This window comes from Elephantulus edwardii, unplaced genomic scaffold (genome assembly GCF_000299155.1).
Source record: "Elephantulus edwardii isolate Elephantulus edwardi_28Jun2011 unplaced genomic scaffold, EleEdw1.0 scaffold00266, whole genome shotgun sequence".
Classification (NCBI taxonomy): Eukaryota; Metazoa; Chordata; class Mammalia; order Macroscelidea; family Macroscelididae; genus Elephantulus; species Elephantulus edwardii.
Window position 1 is genome coordinate 3,304,441 of NW_006400016.1, and position 19,059 is coordinate 3,323,499.

General features: G+C 50.2%; 1 protein-coding gene across 1 annotated transcript; it reads right to left on the reverse strand.

Annotated features, from left to right (window-relative positions):
• Window positions 1-79: 79 nt before the first annotated feature.
• MAP4K1 (mitogen-activated protein kinase kinase kinase kinase 1) lies at window positions 80-18,788 on the reverse strand. The gene is made up of 31 exons (XM_006899741.1): window positions 18,690-18,788; window positions 18,461-18,518; window positions 18,251-18,341; window positions 17,359-17,423; window positions 15,643-15,698; window positions 15,499-15,546; window positions 15,296-15,338; window positions 15,127-15,199; window positions 14,494-14,625; window positions 14,098-14,160; window positions 13,895-13,976; window positions 12,749-12,865; window positions 12,469-12,547; window positions 11,944-12,002; window positions 11,817-11,860; window positions 11,693-11,737; window positions 10,775-10,817; window positions 10,215-10,377; window positions 10,055-10,137; window positions 9,399-9,483; window positions 8,352-8,428; window positions 8,202-8,262; window positions 6,078-6,186; window positions 5,942-6,000; window positions 5,654-5,757; window positions 4,899-5,073; window positions 4,453-4,515; window positions 4,181-4,270; window positions 4,025-4,095; window positions 3,481-3,536; window positions 80-149 (listed from the first exon to the last, which is right to left on the reverse strand). The coding sequence occupies exons 1-31, from the start codon at window positions 18,786-18,788 to the stop codon at window positions 80-82; spliced, it is 2,463 nt and encodes an 820-aa protein (XP_006899803.1).
• Between the last annotated feature and the right edge of the window lie 271 nt (window positions 18,789-19,059).

A 19,059-nucleotide genomic window follows, 5' to 3' on the forward strand; every position in this document is an offset into this window, starting at 1 on the left:
TGGCAGGACCACTAGTGTGTGTCTGTTGGCACAGTGAGGGGTTGGGGCAAGGACTCATTCCTCATATCCCCTCAGGGACTCATTCCTGGATGTAGAGGTTACTGGGGGCAGTGGGATCATCGGCTGGGCGTGTCTCCACCACCACAGGCCTGGGGAAGGAAAGGAGAAGTCATTTCATTCATTCACTTATTCCTTGACAAAGTGCCAGCCCCATGCTGAGCTGTAGGGGTGAATGTTCACATGTGTACCCTTTCTTTGGGGTGGTCACAGCTACAGTGGGAGACAAATAAAAATCATCAAATGGGGGAAAAAATCATCAAATGATGTGAGCGTGCATATGCAAAGGGTTGGAAAGTAGGAAACCTGATCCAGGCGGGCAGATAGGGTTACCCTTAAAAGTTGGAAAGTGACCCTGGAACCTGAAAGAAGCTCCAGAAGAAAGTCGGCCAAAGGGGTAGAGAAGAGTGTTCTATTAGCAGCCCAACATGTAACCCACCAGGTGACCAAAGACCCTTTTCTTATAAATAATAGGTTCAAGGCCAAATCAATAATCAATCCATAGATACTACAACCAAGGGGAGAAAGTCTGGTGAGAAAGAATCTATTGAGTCTCAGTGGCTCTCCCTAGACAGTACATACTATTACAAAGACGAAAGCGTAACCTTACAGTAGAAAAATCTGGCTGATTGCACCTTAACTAAATGACAATGATGTATACTGATATCATGACCTTCCCTGATAGGATGTATCAATGAGTTTTTGGTATTCAAGCCATCAGTGCGTGACCTGGCAACCTCAAACGAGCCTGCTTGAGGGACATTCACAAAACAACCTTGAGCTCTTTACAAGGAAGCTCTGGTGATAGTCCAGACAGAATTGTGTTGTAACCCAGAGGTGGCACTCCTCTGACAGTTTGAATCCACCAGCAGCTTCTCCATGGGAGAAGAATAGGCAATCTCCTTCATGTCATTTACAGCCTCCAAAAAAACAGCTGGAGGGTCAGCCATGAGTTGGTTCTAACACAATGGCAATGAATTGTTGGCTTTGTACTCATGAAAAGCATCAAAATCACGAAAGACCAAGCCTCAAGTCCTGTCTCAAGATTCCTGGCTAAAGACTAAAACTACTTGACTTCTAAACGCAACCTGTGATCCTGGATTAGAATATATTATTTTGTTCTAAAAGGCACCATTGCAACCACTGATGAACAAGCATATGGATTAGAAGATAGTGATATCTGTTACTTTATTAACTTTGAAGCCTGCAATGTGGTTTGTATAAATGTATGTATTTGCTTTGATTTGGGAAATACATGCCAAAGCATATATATCAAGGTAAACAGTCATCATCTCTGCAACTTTCTCTCGAATATTCCCACAAAAGAGAGAAAGTGAAAGGCAAATAAAAGCAAATGCCTTTTTTTTAAGTTAACACCTGGGAAACCTCAGTATAGTTACTGTGTTATTGCTCTGTACCATTGAGTCAGAACCCAACCATAACTGACTCTCCAGTGGGTCTTCAGAGACAGTAAACATAACAGGAGACTGCCACAGAGCAGCTGGGACATTCAAACCACATCTTCATGTTGGCAGTGCAGCTCTTCACCGCTAGATCACCAGAGCGCCCTACTCAATATAGTAGTTGTTGTTGTTGTCGTCGTGTACTATACAGTCGGAACCAACCATAGACGACCCCTCCTGTGGGTTCTCAGAGGCAACTAATCGCCCAGGAGGAGATTACCCATCCTCCCTCAAAGCAGCTGACGGCCTCAAACTGCCTTTGGGATTGCAGCACAGCTTCTTGACACGAGGCCACCAGAGCTCCCATTACTCAATACAGAGGACTGATAATTTTTAAATGGTTTTTGCAACATTCTGTTAAATCTAAAATTACGTCCAAGTTGTTTCTGTTAGGTGTCATTGAGCATGACTCATAGCGACCATATGAGCAACAGATTGGAACCCTGTCCTATCTTCAAACTTCCTGACACACCAGAGCCCAGTGCGCCAGTCACCCCATCAATCCACATGGTCGAGGTTCTTCCTTTCCTTCGCCGAACCTCCAGCGTTCCCAGCATCGTGTCCCTCTCCAAGGAACAGCCCCTTCTAGCAACATGCCAGAAGCATGCTTTGCCTCACTGTCTTCGCCTCCAAAGAGCGCTCTGGCTGCACTTTATCCAAGACATATTTGTTCTCTTGGCCGTCCATGGGATGTTCGGTGCTCTTCTCCAAGACCACAGCTCAAAGGCATCAGTTCTTCTGTCATCCTTATGAATTGTAATTGATGCAGCTCTCAGATGCAAGTGATTGGAAAGATTGCTTGAGGCATTGAACACCAATGAGTTGTGAGATGATATCAAGGATATCATCCATGAAGAAAGCAAAAGGTCATTATAGAAACAAAGGCAAAAGAAAAAGTAAAATGGATGTCAGAGAGACCATAAAAATTATACTGGAGCATCGAGAAGCCAAAACAATGAGAAAACATACCGAAGTAAAAGAGCTGAACGAAAGATTTCAAAGGGCAGGTCGAGAGGACAAAGGAAAGTATTACAATGAAATGTGCAGAGAGCTGGAAATGGAGAATAAAAAAGGAATAATTTGCTCTGCATTTCTCAAGCTGAGAGAACTGAAAAATTTAAACCTCGAGCTGCAACGTTGAAAGAGGTAATGGGCAATATATTTACTGAAAGACCCAGAAAGCATCAAAAGAAGATGGAGGGAATACACAGAATCACTGCACCAAAACAAATTGACTGACACTGAAAACTTTCAGGAATTACCATGTGAACAGGAGCCAATAGTAATGAAGGAGGAAGTGGAAGCTGCACTGAAGACACTGACAAAAATAAGGCCCCAGGAATGGATGGGATACCAATTGGCTTTTTTCAAATAACAGATGCAGCCCTGGATGTGCTCACCAGTCTATGCCAGGAAATCTGGAGGACAGCTGTCTAGCCAATGGATAAGAAGAAGTGTGTATTTGTTCCTATTCCCAAGAAATGTGTTCCAATAGATTGTGGAAACTATCAAACAGTATCATTAATATCACATACAAGCAAAGTACTGCTGAAGATCCTTCAAAAGCAGCTAGAACAATATATAGATAGGGAACTGACAGAAGTTCAAGTATGGATTTAGAAGAGGCACTAAGGATACCATTGCTGATGTCAGATGGATCCTGGCTAAAAGTCAAGAATACCACAAGAATGTCTGTTTGTGCGTTATTGACTATGCAGAGGTATTTGACTGTGTGGATCATAAGAAGTTGTGGCTGACATTGAGAATGTACAAGTAAAAGTCTCCTTAGCTCCTGGAGAGGTGGAGGTGGGGGATAGACAATAGAATAGGGAGAAGGAATGGAAATAAGGAGACCAGGTTAAAGATTATCCAGATAACACCCCAGAGTGCTTGCTCCACATGAGAAGTCCCTCTCTCAAGTGTTTCTAACCCTCCACCCCCCACCCACCCCAGATCATACCTGGGAGAGCCAAGAAGACGGAAAGTGAGGGTGGGGTCTCTCAGCTCCTGCAGCAGCTGAAGGGAAAGTATACGTGTGTCAGTGTCTGGAAGACTCTTCCTCCACCTCTAAAACAAAGCTCCCTTGATGAGAGCAGGGGAAATGTCTAAACATTCTGTGAGATGAGAACAGTTTTTCTCTCCCATTTTCAGTTGAGGAAAATGAGGCCCAGGAAGGTTAAGTCTTTTGCTGAAGGTCCTTCAGTTGGGTTTCAACCCAGGCAGTCTGTCTGGTTCATGCTCTAAACCACCACGTCTCTCTCTATTTCTTAATAACCCCCCATTTCACAGTTTGGGAACCAGGCTAAGGGAGCACTGATCCCCAGCATCACATCTCACATCAGCACAGGATAAGGCCTGGACTTAAAGGACCCTGAGGTAGAGAACGGGACCTGTATGAGCTGAGATCAGAAGGAACCACGCCAGGTCTTACCCCCGATTCAGTTCTCCCAACCCATCCAGGAATGCTACCACTGAGGCGGTGAATGTGGGTTTAAGGAACTTACCTGGTCTGAGCCAGGAGCCCACACCTGCACTCCATGCTTCCAAAAGGCCTGGAGTCGACCGCCAACTATAGCTGGGGGAGAAAGTGCTCTGTTATCCACCCTTGGGGACCATTTGGCCTCTGCTCCCATGCCAGGACTTCTCATGCCAGCACCTACCCACAGCTTCCACTGCTTCACTCATAGGTATCTCTGGGGTGCGAAGCCCTCTGACTGGAGCACCCTCCGGGGTCACCAGTTTCAAAGAGCCTGCAACAGAGTGCAAAACATGTTTTAGTGTGGGCTAGGATGAGAGAACAAGTAGTAGATTCAAGTGGGAGAAGCAAAGCAGATCTGGAAGAGATCTTAAGTAGCTTGATGTTTCCTTTCTAAGAGGCAGAGAGGAGCTTGGGACAGAGAGCCAGCCACTGTGCTTGGGGAAACATTCTTACCATCCATCAAAACCATTACCATGTCTTCTTCCACCTGGGTCACCTGCACTGGCCCCTTGTGTTCTGTTTCAGAGAAGGGGGCAAGCCCCTGTGTTAAGACCTTCTTCCAGCAGTATGAGCTCTGGTGACCTAGCCTATAGGGAATTGGACTGCTAACCCCAAAGGCTGTACCTGTCTGGCGGTTTGAATGGGAGAATGATAGGCAGCCCTCTTCTATGCCATGTATGGTCTCAGAAACTCAACGGAGGGTCTGCTATGACTTGGCTCCAACATTAGAGATGGTTTAGGTGGTTTTTTCCTCCCCAAATACAGACTAAACTCTGCCTATTATACAGGCCCCGCCCCTTCAGCAATCTCACCCTTTCATAAATGGTAAACAAGACCAGTTTTGAGGGGCAAACTCCATCCTTCCTCGTTCACATCTTGGGCCAACCACCGCCACTCACCGGTGCTCATCTCGCCCAGCCAGCAGGAGAGGGCGCCAAAGCGCACGGTGTGGAAGAACACGGAGCGCGCGGGCTTCCCCTGGCTCACGCCGATGCACACAGCGGGCAGCTCGGAGCCCGGCGCCGTGAGCAGGGCGAACACCCGCAGGGGCGACGGCAGCGGGAACAGCACCTGCTGCGGGACAGAGAGGCGAGGGGCTCGAGCCTGCGGGCGAGGCTGGCGAGAGGCCTGGAAGGAAGAGCTCCCGAGCATCTCTAGAACCTCACTGCTGGTGGTGCATTCTGCAAGTGGAAGATGTGAGGTGCGATCTGCTTAGAAATGTTCCAAAGGAGCGTCATTGGAGGCATGGCTTCCGCTGCAGGGCCTGCCATATTGGTGGAGGGGAGGCCGGCCCTCGATTTGAGGAGCCCCAGAAAGGCGTAGGGTCTAGGACTGGAAGATGGTTAATTAGCCCCAAATTCCAACTGCTAACTCAAAAGCGTTGCCCCTCTGGCAGTTCTAATCCATCAGCACCTCCAAGTAAGAAAGACAGTCTCGCTCGTGCAGTTTATAGCCCGGAAACCCACTGGAGAGTCAGCGGTAAGTTGCCTCTGATTGGACTACAGTGAGTTTGTGCTTGAGTGTCGGGTGGAGTTTAGGGATCAAATCAGAAAGCCTCAGGCAGTGCTGCTCTGGGCGGGGCCTCGCGTGCCTTTGCAGCGCTAAGCGAAGCGCTCTGGGAAGGAGCTTCCACCCTGCCCCTCCGGCCGCCTACCCGGACTAGCAGAAACTTGTTCATGGGCTGGTACCACTGGAGCAGGACCACGGACGTCTCCAACGCCCCGCACAAGAACGGACCTCCGGAGCTCGCCCCTTCCGCTGCGTGGGTAGGAACGGATCAGAGTCCGTCTTCTTTCGCTGCCCTTCACCCTGTGACCAGCACACCTCTCTCCCTGGGCTAGTCTCTCGGTCCTTACTCTGCCTCCTTCTCTGATGGACGCCGCCCCAAGCCCCACCCCGGGCCCAGCTCAGCAGCCCCTCCGCTCACCACCGGGCCTCTCACCCACACAACATGCCCGGCAGCCTTTAGTGTCCTGGATCTTGATGGAGACCATGTTCTTCCTGCAGAAGATGACCAGCATGAATAGGGGAGCAAACAGCAGCAGGGGACCTCCAGGATTCCACGTGGGGACTGATACCTTGCTAGCAGCCGGTGGGGACTAATGTGAGCAATGGGGCTCCCCGCTCTGCTCTCTTTCCGCTCCAGCAGGCCCAGGATGCTATGAGAATACAGGTGGGGAGTCTTTCCTGCAGCGCGTGCGTACGTTGGGGAAAACAGGGAGTTATAGGACCCAGGATATCCCTCCTGCCCCCATGCTCTCACTTTGCCCCATCTCTGCCTGAAACTTCCAAGTCTGCACCTTTCATTCATTCCCATTCCACTCAACCTATAGTACTGTTTGCTCCTGGGTAGTGCAAACGTTAAGCCATTAACTACTAGCCACAAAGTTGGCAGTTAGAACCAGTTAGTAGGGCCTCAGATGACATGAGGCAATCCAATTCTAAAAACAAGTTCTACTTTGTACAAGGGGCCTCATGAGTTGGAATCAACCAGGTGCAAGCAACTAACATGATGTAAGCTTTGTGTGGCTCCGTGGTTATTCACAAGGTTGGAGGTTTGCATTTATTCTGAAGTGCCTTGGAAGAAAGGCCTGGTGATCCACTTCTGAACTAAAAGCCACTGAAAACCCCATAATATGGAGGTTCAATCTCCCACACAGTCACCATTAGTTTGAACCAGCTTGTTTTCAGCTGGTTTAGTATTAGACCAGCTCTAGTGAAACATGGTGTAGAAAATGAATATGTTCTCTACCTTGTGAAGCTTGTAAGTTTATTTAAAAATAAACAAAAGCCAAACAGTCAACATTGACTTTGAGTCCATTTTGACTTATGACAACCCCATGTGTGTTACAGAGAGGGTACTTCCTAATATTTTGAAGGCCATGGCTTTTTGGAAGCAGATTACCCTGCCTGCCTTCTGAGGCACTTCTGGGTAGACCTGAACTTCTAACTTTTCAGCTAAAAGCACTTAACTGCCAGCATAGCTGTATAAGAAACTACACTTAGGCGAGCTCTCGTGGTCTAGTGGAAAGAAGCTGCACTGTAATCCCAGAGGTGCGTCATTCGAATCCACCAGATGCTCTGCTCGAGGAGGGGCAATCTCCTCCTGTACCAGTCAGACCTGATTTGACGGTACACACAAAAAATTAAAAAAAAGAAAAGAAACTATACTTAACCAGTCAGGTATAACAAGTATCACAAGTTTAAAAAGAAACCTATTGTGATGGATACTTTTCTAATAACCACTTGGTTAGGCTATAATTTCCAGTGGCTCTTTGTCAAACAGAAGAGTACTGAGTGTACTATGGACTGCTAAGAAAACAAACAGATTCATCCTAGAGAGGGTTAAACCGGGCTGCTCCTTGGAGGCAAGGATTCTGGGGCTTCATCTGACATACTGTGGACTTGTTGTAAGGAGGGAGAGGTCCTTGGAGAGGGACATCATGCTTGGGAGGGTAGAGGGACAGACCAGGAGGGGAAGACCCTCTATGAGTTGGATTGATTCAGTGACTGGGGTAATTGGGATAGGTGTATCAGAGACAGTGCAATTGGCACAGGATAGAGCAGGGTTTAGGACTGTTGTACTAGGGCCACTATGAGTCTCAAGCGACTTGATGGCACATAACAACTTTGTCAAACACTTGCAGATTGCAGCTTCCTTAGATTACTGAATCACCTTCTGTAATGTCATCTAATGTGATGATGTCATGTTGTTATATACCATTGAGTTGAACTGACTCATAGCTGCCCTCCAGTAGCTTTTCAGAGCCTAGAAATCGAATGAGAGGTGACTGCCCATCTTTCTCCAGAGCAGCCGGTAGATTCGAACCATATGACTTTGGGCTGGCAGTGCAACTCCTTATCCACTAGACCATTGGAGCTCCCTTATGTGATGTCATATCTAATCAACCAATCCACTGAATCCATTGTTCTGCCTTCAGACTACAAATACAGACCTTGGCAGAACTTACCTTAAGATTGAAGGGAGACAGGGACGATTGTGAGCTATGTTTTACAGATGAGGAAACTGAGGCTCAGAGAACAGGAGTCACTTATCCTAAGTCTCACAGTGGAAGAGTGGCTGGGATTTGAACTAAAGGCTATGTGGAGGGGGAGCCTAAGTTTTCCTCACTGTGCCCACCTACCTCTCAACCTCTTGGCTCCTGAGCCCCCCATCCCTCCTACCTAACCCACAGCCAGACCTGAAAGTGACATGAGGACATTGTTGATGGAGTACACCCAGGTGGTCCGGCCAGGGAAGAGCTGAAGAAAATGAGGGAGACCGCTTCTGTAACACCCCAGGAATGCCAACTGCACCTCACCCTTGCCCTGCTATAGATGTCACCACTCACCAACTCTAGTGTGGCCTCCTGATCACTCCGGTTCAGGATGAAAATGCCTTCCTCTGCCCCTAAGAGCAGGTGCTGATCTGGAGAAGACATACAAGGACACTGAGACAGGCTTTATCCTGGAGTGCTTCCCAAATCACCACCCACCTGAATCCTGAGACTGGCCCCCAGCTCTGACCCTCTCTAATTCTCATTTCCAAACCAATGTTCTCCAAATTTGAACTTGAACCCTGGCCCCGTCCCTTACCTTGGTCTCCTCACCTACCTTTGACTTCCCACAGCCTAGTGGTTCTGCCACCGGTGACCTGGAAATCCTGACCCTTTGTCACCTCAGTTCAGTCTCCAAACTCAGACCCTCTGTCTCCCACAATAACCCCTTCACTCTAAGCTGCAAGACCTATACTTCTCTCGATCCAGTTCTAATCCCTAAATTCTTACCCTGTTGATCATCAGCATTGATCATCAAACTTTCAGAAACTCAAGCTGTTCAAGTCCTCAGATGTGGCTATTTCAGTTCTCTGTGACTCCTCATACTTTGCTTCCCTTTCCTTTATGTTTGCCCCTTACTGACGTTGTCTCCACCTCTTTGATCCCCAGACTCTGACCCTTCCTGTTGTATTCTCATTCCCCAAACCCCTGATCCCAGAATGATGTCTCCTCAACATTAGCATCCTTCTATCCACCATCTTGTACCCCAAACTAAGACTGTTCAGCTCTCTTCTGAAATAGAGCCCCCAAACGCGAGTGTTCCTAGTTCTCACTCTTAAATTGACCTTTACCCATGCTTGGCCCCCACATGATAAATTTAACTCTGCCCTGTCTCAGCTTTGCCATGCCCTTTCTTTGGAAATTCCTGGTGGCACAAGGTTTACAGCTTAGCTGCTAAATAAAACAACGCAGACTTCCAATCCGCCAAGAGAACAATGAGGCCATGTTTGCTGCAGAGCCAGAGCTGACTCCACAGTGCGAGTTGGGTTCAGGCTTTTGTCTCTGCCTTTCTCCTTCCCTCCAGCCTCCTCCCATCCCTCCCCTGACCCTCCTGGTGCCCACCTTGGGTAGAGGGATGAGTCCAGGCAGCTGTGCTGTGGATCCGGAGGGGGCAGCCATTGAACAGTTTTACGAGGAGGGCACATCCCTGGGCAGACGTGGAGGGAGAACAGCAGGCCCGGCAGATAGATGTCAACATAAAGGTACCAAAGAAGAGGAAGGGGTGGCACTTCAGACGACAAAGTCTGAAGTCAGAAAGTTCAGATTCTCTGTCTCTTCAAAGTTTATGACCCTGGGAAATTTACTTCACCTTTCTGTGTCTCAATTTACCCATCTGTAAAATGGGGGTGATATCTACCTGTGTGAAGACTTAAACATGTTACACCACATAAAAGTATAAAGGCTGAGGAAATACTTAATAAATATCAGCTATTAACAGTAAATTACTAAGAGTGCCATCCACTTCCTAAACAACATGCCTCTGGAAACTCTATGAACTTTGAGAAACGACGATAGTTATAGAAAAGCCTTAGGTTTTTTGTTCATAGGTCACTATGAGTCGTGCTCGACTCGATGGCAGTCAACAACATTAGTGTATGTATTAGGACGTTAGTGTATTTGTGGTCCTTCACAAATGTCAGCTATTATTATTATCACTGATCTCCCTAATACCCTCCCAGGCACCCAATCCCAGCCCATACAAAAACATGCGTCCTCACCTTCTTTTTCATCTTTTCTTTTTTAGGGGGCAGCCTTGGGGGCTGGACAGGTTCTCGGGGGACTGGGTTCCAGAGTGAGGGTTCTGAGGAGTTGGGGGAAAATCAGCCCTTGGTATCCCCTTCACCCCTGAGCACCCCTTGCCCTGGCCTCCCCTGTTACCTGAATGAGCTGTGAGGTGGGAGCTGCAGGTGGCTGGGGGAAGCACAAGATGGGGTGTCCGTGGGGGAGGCCCACTAGCACATCGGACCAGCACCCCCGGGCTCAGCTGCCCCTCATCCCCAGCCCCCACAGGACCATCATCGGATGGAGAACGGAACTTGGGCTTTGGGGATCGGAAAGAGACACAGGAAAGCATGTCAGGTGATCTCAGGGAGTAGCACCTATAACATCAAGCCCCCTAACCCTTGGCAAAATTGAAATTCAGTGGCCTACCCCCCCCAGTATCCCTACCGCCACCCAACCCTCCCCCAGGACCTCCTTCCCGGGCCCTTTATGCACTCTGGCAGCTCAAGGGTTAATGCTGGATGCAGCAGAGGGGCGCTGGGACCAAGCACTTACCAGTGTGCCCTAGGCTTAATGCTTTGAATGTCATCCCTAAGTTCAAGGATGCCACTTCCAGATCCCAGCATGCCATCATCCCAGCCCTCAAGGGACCCGATGCCCCAGATACTCAGCCCTAGAGATCTCAGCTTCTAAGGACTTCCACCTCAGGGCCTTACCTTGGGGGGTAGTGGTGGAGGTATGTCTTCTGCAGGGATGGGGCTGAAAGACAAAGATGGGATAAGAGAGCAATGGGGTGAAGAATGGAAGGGGTCTAGGGAATAAGGACTAGGATGAAGTGGAGTGATTCAGGGCTGGGGGGCTGGGACTGGGGTCTGAGGTCAGGAAAGTAAGAGGGTACTCAATCTAGGCTGGAACTGAGGACTAACAAGCTTGTTGATAACAGTAACAGCAACTCTGGAACATGGAATGCTCGCATTAGGTCTTCACAACCACCTCATACCCCATACAAGCCGTGTAGACTGAATGAGTGAGCTGATATTGGGTCTGGGGTCCACGGCTGGCTGTTGAGGTTGACGTTTTGGTTCAGGGGTTGAGGAACTGAATTTCTGAATTTGGGGAATTTCTGGGTGCCGATATTCAGCCTGAGGTTGAGTGAGGATAGAAAGAAAGGTGAGGGACTTGAGGACTGGGGCTCAAGTTGAGATCTGAGTGTGATCCCAGAAGGTGGAACCCCACCCGGAAGGAGCTGGGGCCGAGCCTGTGGCTGAGGGCTGAGGGTGAGGAGAAAGCTCAAGACCAAACTGGAAGGAACTGGAATTGGGTCTGGGATTTAGGACATGTGAGAGCTGAAACTGGAGGTCAGGTCAAAGGGAAAAGGAAAGTGGAAAAAGGAAATTGGGGGTGAAGGTAGGTAAAGGTTGAAGCTGGGATGGGGCTGAGGATAAAGGAAGTGCAAGGCCAGGATGAGTGCTGGCTTTGGGGTCAATGTCTTGGAGTGAAGCAGGGTGTCAACTGCCCAAGATTCAGTCAGCTCAGAGGTGGAAAAGGAACTCAGAGACTGAGGTGGGGTCAGAGGTGGAAGATAAGTGGGAGTCAAGTTGGGCTTTGTGGCCTCAGGCCAGGGTCTCTCTTACATGTCCACGTCATCATAGTCATCATCAGATTCTGACAGGTTCCCCCTGAAGAATGACAGACATGAGCCGCAGGCCTCTCCCCATACACCCCAGCCCCTCCCCTGCCACCATGGGAGTCCCTGACCTGGGACTGCTGCTCCTGCTGTCTCCAGAGGGGTGGCAGAGCCCCTGTAAGAGGGGAGAAGGATCAACGGGGGCTGGGGGGACGTAAGGGCTGCCTGGGGAGCACAGCAGGTGGGGCAGCGGCTCACCATCTGGGCTGGCGGTCTGGACTCCACTCCATGGAGCCTCCTGAACTCCATGTGGCGCCCTGTGAGGTGGAAAGGAGGTTACCATGGCGCAGAGGTTGTAAAAGCAGATTTGGGAATCAGAAGAATTCAGGTTGGGGCCAGGGTTATGGGGATTGGAACTGCCCTTCATGGAATCTTGGGGGTCCCCTTTGGGGATCAAGGAAATGAGGGTCCAAAGTAGTTAACAGAGGCCTCTGTGAGGCCTTTGAACATCAAGGGTCTATTTGGCCACTAGTAGTTACAAAAAGATTCCTGAGGTCTTTTGGGGGGGGGGTCAGGGTAAGTGACGGGGTCACATGGTGGTCTGTTTGAAGAGCAGGGAGGTGAGAGGGTTCTGTGGTCACTATGTGGGTCAGGTGGTGATGATAAGGTCTCTGAAGTCACTGAATTCAGGTTGTTGGGGCCAAGGCCTCAGATGGTCTGATGGGGTCTCTTGGTTCTATTAGAGGAATCAGGTGTCCCCAAACTCAAGGACTCTGTACTCACGACTGCAGTCAGCATCAGGGATCCCCAGGGAGCTGGAGCGATGGGTGGAGCGGATCCGCCGAGGGATGGCAGGGGGTAGCTGAACCGATGACATCGTGTGAAGGCCTGGTGAGCCCCTAGCCCGGCCCCTCCTGGCCCCGGTGACCCTCTGTGCACACAGCTCTGGTGCACATGCCCCCTCTTCTCTTTCTGAGAGGCCCTGGGAGGCAGTCTAGGGAGCTAGAATGCCTGAATCAAGGCTGGGAGGTCCCAGTGCTTTTGTCAGCAGGGGCTTCCTCACCTCGGGCTCCTCATCCTCTGTCTCACCAACTGGGGACCCCTTCTCTGGATTCCTCAGTTTTTCCAGAAGGTCTAGGATCAGGCCTCTATTCAGCCCAGACTGGGACACCAGTTGATGCTGGGAAAGGGACAAGAGCGAGTCAGCAAACAGCAGGTGGGTCAGGAACAGAGGGCTGGACAGACTTTGAGAATCTTGGATGGTGAGGGGAGGTGCCAATTGAGGGAAATGCCAGGGAAGCCTGGAGAAGTTCTGACTGGGAGTTCTGAGTAGTTTCAAGGAACCAGTAGACTCTGGGTGAGCTCCGGGGACCTGCAGGTAAGAAGCTGTGCTGCTAATCCAAAGGCATGTGGTTTACACACCAGCTGGCTCCTCTCATGTGACTTACAGCCTCCGAAATTCATCCCCGGGATGGTCACCCATGAGCTGGAGGGTCAGCTGCAGCTTGAAGACACACAACAACAACAGAAGTCCCTGGGATTCCTGGGAAGGAACTCCACAAGTGTCTTCAGGGGAATGACCCCAAGTGGGTTCCTGCGACCCTGCAGGCCAGAGCAGAACTGCCCCATGTGCTTTCACACGTCAGTCTTTATAAGAGTAGACTGCCTCATCTTTCTTCCTTGGAATGGCTAATGAATTTAAACCTCTGACCTTTTGGTTAGCAGCCTAACAGCCGACAGCATCACCAGATTCCTTAGAGGGGACTAAGGTTTCCTTGAATTCCAGAAGGCATCTGGAATGGATCTTGAGGCCCTTGGAAATGTGTGAGTTCTAACAGACAGCTCAGGGCACCTTGGAGTACCACTTGGAGGGACTTGATAGATTCTGGGGAATTGTAGGGAACAAGAAACTTTAAAATGAGCCCTGACAGCACAATGTTTAAAACTCTAGGCTGTTAACCCAAAGATTAAACCCACCAGAAAAAAACCTATCAATCTACTTCATAATAATTAACTCTATGGGGCACTTAGTCTTGCAGGGTTGCTATGAGTGGAACCAGCGGGAGACAGTGCACCACAATAGAGGCTTAGAACGTGTCTTGGGTCTGTGGGACTAGATCTACAGAGTTTTAGAAGCTGTGAAAGGCCCTGGGAATTCTAGGTGGAGGCAGGAGTTTGGAGGAGGGTTTCTCAGAGAGGTGAGGTTTACACTCAGCATCTTGGTGGCTCCAGGTCGTTTCTTGGGGTTCTTAGTGAGGGTGACTTTGACAAAGTTGTGGAAGGCAGCTGACCTTGAAAGAAAGAAGCCAGATTCCAGAGTGAGGGGCTAGCAACCTTCCCATCAGCCCAACTAGCCCCTAGTTCCAGCCACTCCTCCTTCCTCCCTCCCTCCCACCCATCACCGTCTCTCACCATTTTCCCTTTTCCTTCAGCCGAGGTGGCTGGTAACCACTCTTGGTCATGAGGAAGAGAACTCTAGAAGAGTAAGAGGGGAGAACATGAGGTTCAGAACCTCACTTGAGGGTCAGATCTCTTGGTGTGTGGGGGCCCCCCAGAACCTCCCAGACAGACAGGATGGGAAGGTGGTTCCATTCTGCTAACGCACAAGGATGCTGTCTCGAGTCACTACTGACCACATTATGGGGCTCCCAGCTTTGGGGGCTCCTGGTGTGCAGAGTTAAATATAAGGCTTTCTAGGTTTGGGGAACCCTTAGAGACTTCAGCCTTGGCTTATGGAAGATCCTTGTAGCTGGATCTTGAGAAGACATGCCAGGAGGATGGGTCAAGATCAGCTGCCCTAACACCTACCGGAGAGGGTGCACGTCAAAGAGCGGGGGCTGCAACTCGGCCAGCTCAATGGCTGTGATGCCCAGGGACCAGATGTCACACAGCTCATTGTATCCCCCCTTCAGGGCCACAGCTGCCACTTCTGGAGCCATCCTGTGGGGCAGAGACCCTCAGAGAGCCAGGGATGACACAAGGAGGAGGAGAGGGGGAGGGGAGAAACCTCCGGGCGTAGTGAGTTGAGGGAGGTGGAGAGAGAAAAGAAGAGGGAGACAATGGGCAGGGGAGATGAGGCCTAGAAAAAAGTCCGATGGAGAAAGAAGAAATAAAGGCAGGCACAGAGACAGAAAGACAAACCGACACAGACTCAGAGGGAAAATGAGAAATAGAGCTGGAGAGACAGTTGTTGTTGTTGGGTGCCAGCAAGTCAACCAAAACTCACAGCAACCCTGAGAAGAAGAGATGTGAACCTTGCCCTGTCCGTCCCATCCTCCTGATCTCTGAGAGAGAGCAAGAGAGCTTCACAAACAGAGAGGAATAGGCAGGGAGTGGTCCAAGGAAAGAGGAAAACTCCAGAGAGCCAGAAACAACAGAAAGGTCCTGAGAGACTGCTGTGGGGAAAGGAAGCAGCCCAGCTGCCCACCGAGCCTCACTCACCAGTAGGGTGTTCCGATGAAGGAGAGGCGTCGAGCCAGCGTAGCCCCGATCTGGGCCGAGATACCAAAGTCAGCTGGAGGCAGAGAAAGATTCAGAATAACCTGGGGTCTCCCATCTACCCAGGACCCCCAGCTAGTCCCCCTGGGAATCCCCCAATAGCCACACTCACCCAGTCTGACCTCCCCAGCATCATTGATAAGAATGTTGGCTCCCTAGAGGTGAGAAGGGTTGTCAGAGACCCCTGCCCAGTCCAGCACCAGGACCACCACCCTCCAGCTCAACACCGCCTTGTTCCCTGAGGCCCTCAAGTGCCGTCCTCATGCCTTGGGAGCCCCACCTCCTAACACCATCACTGTACCCCCAGATCACCACCTTGATATCCCGATGTATCTTCTTCTGTGAGTGAAGATAGGCGAGTCCCTGGGGAGTAGGGTAGGAAAAGATGGCTATGAATTGGGGATACATTTTGTAAGTAGGGCCCTGTCCCCATGCAGGCCCAACCAGGCCAGTCCTCACCTGAAGCACTTCCCGACAGACATAGCCAATCTGTAGCTCAGACAGTGGGCCCGTCACTGCAAAGGTCACACAGTCCAGGGGTGAGTGGAGGCCAGGAAAATCTAGTGTGGGTGTCCCTCACTCCCATAACTGGAGAAGTGCCTCAGGGAAGGGGCAAATAGGATGGGACAAGTGGGAGAGGGAGACAGAGGGCCAGTCGGCCACAGAGTGTGGAGGAGACGGAAGTCAGACTGAGGATACACACAGATCAAGACTCACTCAACAGACTTTTAGGATGGAAGATATTCTGGGGGCAAAGTGGTTAGAGACTCCAGCTGCTAACCAAAAGCTCAGCAGTTTTGACCGACGAGCCACTCCGAGGGAGAAGGACGAGGACACCTCCTTCTGTAAAGCTCTCTATGGTCTTGGAGACCCAGCTTGACTTTGTTTTACAGGGTTGTTAAGAGTCTGAAGCATCTCAGGGGAATGGGGGGCTGGGGTGACAGGCAGGAACATGGATGGCAGAGGGGATACAGTTATGAATCAAAACAATGCTCCACGCCTTCCTGGAGAGAACTTTTCAGTGGGAACAAGAAGGAAGGCGAGATATAACATACTCTAATCAGGGAGGTCCAAGAAGGATCCCCAGAGAAGAGGGCAGTGGAAGCCACCCATTCCACATGATCAGCACAAGGGCCAGGAGGTGGAAGTGTGCCTGGTGAATCCGAAAAATAGAAGAAGGTGGGTGAGCTGACTGGGGAAGAGGAAAGTGTAGGAGGTGAGGTCAGGCAGCTCAGGGAGTGTCAGATTCACGGGCCTTGGAGTTCTCCTTGGAGGGAAGCGGAGCCACAGAAGGCTCTGAACAGCCAGCTGATGTTGCAAAGAGAGGGAATACAGAAGGCAGGGGGACAGAAAGACCTGGACCCAGGGACAGATCCAAGGTGAGACAATGAGGAAGGGAGAGATGGTGGAAGACCAAGGTGTGGGAAAGCCAACAACCTGTCAGAAAGACAGACATGGAAGGGTAGAGAGGGACCAAGAGGGGGAGACAAGAAACAGGGAGGATAAACAGAACAAAGCCTGACAGTGGCTCTGAGTCACTTCCTCTCTGGGATCCTCAGTTTCCCCCCTCTGAGGACTTCTAATAAGGTTTTTTTCTGCACTCATACTTGGGGTTTTGGCTGAAGGGAGTCTGGGAGATGGTTGAAGACAGAGGTTGGTACTGAAAAATGCAAATTCTCAGAGAAAAGTTGAAAGGCAGGTGCTGAGAGAGAGAGGGAGAAAGAGAGAGCGCCAAGAATTCACTCTCTTTCACTAAAAATGAAGACACTTCACTACAGCCGTGGGAGAAGGATGGGCAATCTCCTTCCATCTAATTAACTGCCTCTGAAAACCCTCTGGAGGGTCAGCTGTGGGTCAGTTCAAACTCAGCAACACACAACAACAACAACACTATGAACTAGAAATCCTCAAACACACAGATAAACCTTGAAAGGGAAATGTAGACGTTCTCCTTGCAAATGGAAGGAAAGGGGGTCACTGCAGGTAGAAGAGCTCAGACTTGGCCGACATATCTTGGAGGGGAGGCCCAAGGCTCACTGAGTTACTGTAACATGCCCAGTGTCCCAGCTGGGGCCAGAGGACGGGCTCAGTGGAAAGGACCAGACTCTCTTGGGGAGACACAAATAGGAGAAACAGGAACAGGATGCCTTGAAGGTGCCCTTGTCCTCCTCTCACCTTGGTAAATATCCTGGAGAGAGCCAGCCCCACAGAATTCCATGCAGATCCAGAGCTTCTGCAGCCTACAATGAATAATAATAACATTAATGCTAGCAGCAGCAGCAACAATAATAGATTCTCATTCATAAGAAAGAGCACTTGGTTCACTGTATCTTATTCTAGGTCAACAAGTACTCGAATATAACAACTGTCATCTCCCCTGCTTGCCTATCCCGCTCGAGTGAGATCATTCCAAGTGTACAGATGGCAATTAGACACTCAGAGGAAATGTGCATTCAGGGCCAATTGAATTTGAACCCAGGTCTTTTGACTCCAAACCCAGTAGACCCTCTGCTATCCTAAAATAACCTAGGAGATTAGGTGGAGATCTCACAAGTTGGGGAGGTTGGGAAGGCACAGAGAAGCCCAGTATCCCAGTTCAGGAGCTAGTGGTCATCACTGAGGCATCTATAATAATCATTTGAGGATCAGGAAGTACAGGGATTGGTATAAAGAAGCAGAGAAATTGAGGAAGGAACTCAAAGGGCAGGATGATGAAGAGATTAATTTTAAGGGACTCGAGTTTTGGATTTAGATACTAAGAAGTGATCAATTTGGGGAGCTATGCCCCCAATATGGAAGTTCTAGATTGGGAATCAGATTAAAGGGTGCTCCAGTCAGATATGAGGGTTTAAGTTTAGAAGTCAGGTTAAGGTCCTGGTCAGAAATGGGAGTTCAGAATGTGGGGCCAAGTTAGGAGTCATCTGTGTCAGAAACGGGCACAGATTTGGGGATCCAGTTAGGGATACACTGTTCAGAACTGAGACCACAGAGTTAGAGGTCAAGTTGGAGGCCCACCCAGTTCCGAGGTAGGGTCAGACTGGATCTCGGCAGATCTGAGACTCCTTACCAGAGGTAGGTCCCATGATAGGCCACGATGTTAGCATGCTGGCAAGTTTTCAAGATGAGGATTTCCTTCTGCAGAGTGGAGACATCGTCATCTGCAAGAAGGGGTGGAGGAGAGTAAAAGGTGCTGCTCAGAGGAGGCTGGTGGCTCCAGCGTTCCAGGAGGTAGGAATGAGGGTGTGGGGAGGGAGCGCCTGGGTCCTCCTCGCCTTACCAGGCTCCATCTTCACCATCTTCAATGCCATCAGGTCCCCAGTCACCTTGTCTCGAGCCTTTGCAAGGGGAAGTTGGCAATCAGATAGATCCCAGATCCCAGAGTCCCTCGTCAGCATCCCAGAGCTAAGGCCAAACCCTTTTGCATTCTCTTCCCTTCCCAGGACTCATCCCAAAAGCCTTGAGGGTTATGGAGACAGACAAAGGTGGGGGGAAGAGGGGCCCCTCACCTTGAAAACTTCCCCATAAGTGCCGCCGCCTAGTCGCTGCAGCAGGTAGTAGTGGTCCCTGGGGTCCCTATTAAAGATGTCAGGGTCCAAGAGGTCCATCTCTGGGAGCTGGAACTAGGCCAGCGCCCAGTGGGCCAGCAGGGCCACAGGGCTCAAATGCTGGCACCTCTTTCCCTCCCTACTCGCCCTGCACCCTTCTTGCTTCCACCGGCTGTGGCCTCCTCCCCTCCCCACTCTCGCTTCCTGCCCCAGCACAGGGCTGTGCAGCCAGCTCCACCCCCTGTCCCCTGGGCCCTGACAGCCTGTGACGGGCAGCTTGTGTCAGGACCCAGGGGACCCCCTCCACCCTTAGGGTGTAGATTTGGATGTA

Excerpts from the sequence above, each read along its gene's own strand:
- MAP4K1 (XM_006899741.1), bottom strand. The coding sequence starts at position 18,788 with ATGGACCTCTTGGACCCTGACATCTTTAATAGGGACCCCAGGGACCAC. Across the intron at positions 17,424-18,250 it reads TATCATGGGACCTACCTCTG|GCTGCAGAAGCTCTGGATCT; the intron begins GTAAGGAGTCTC and ends TATTCATTGTAG. Across the intron at positions 14,626-15,126 it reads TTCATCGGAACACCCTACTG|GATGGCTCCAGAAGTGGCAG; the intron begins GTGAGTGAGGCT and ends TCTGCCCCACAG.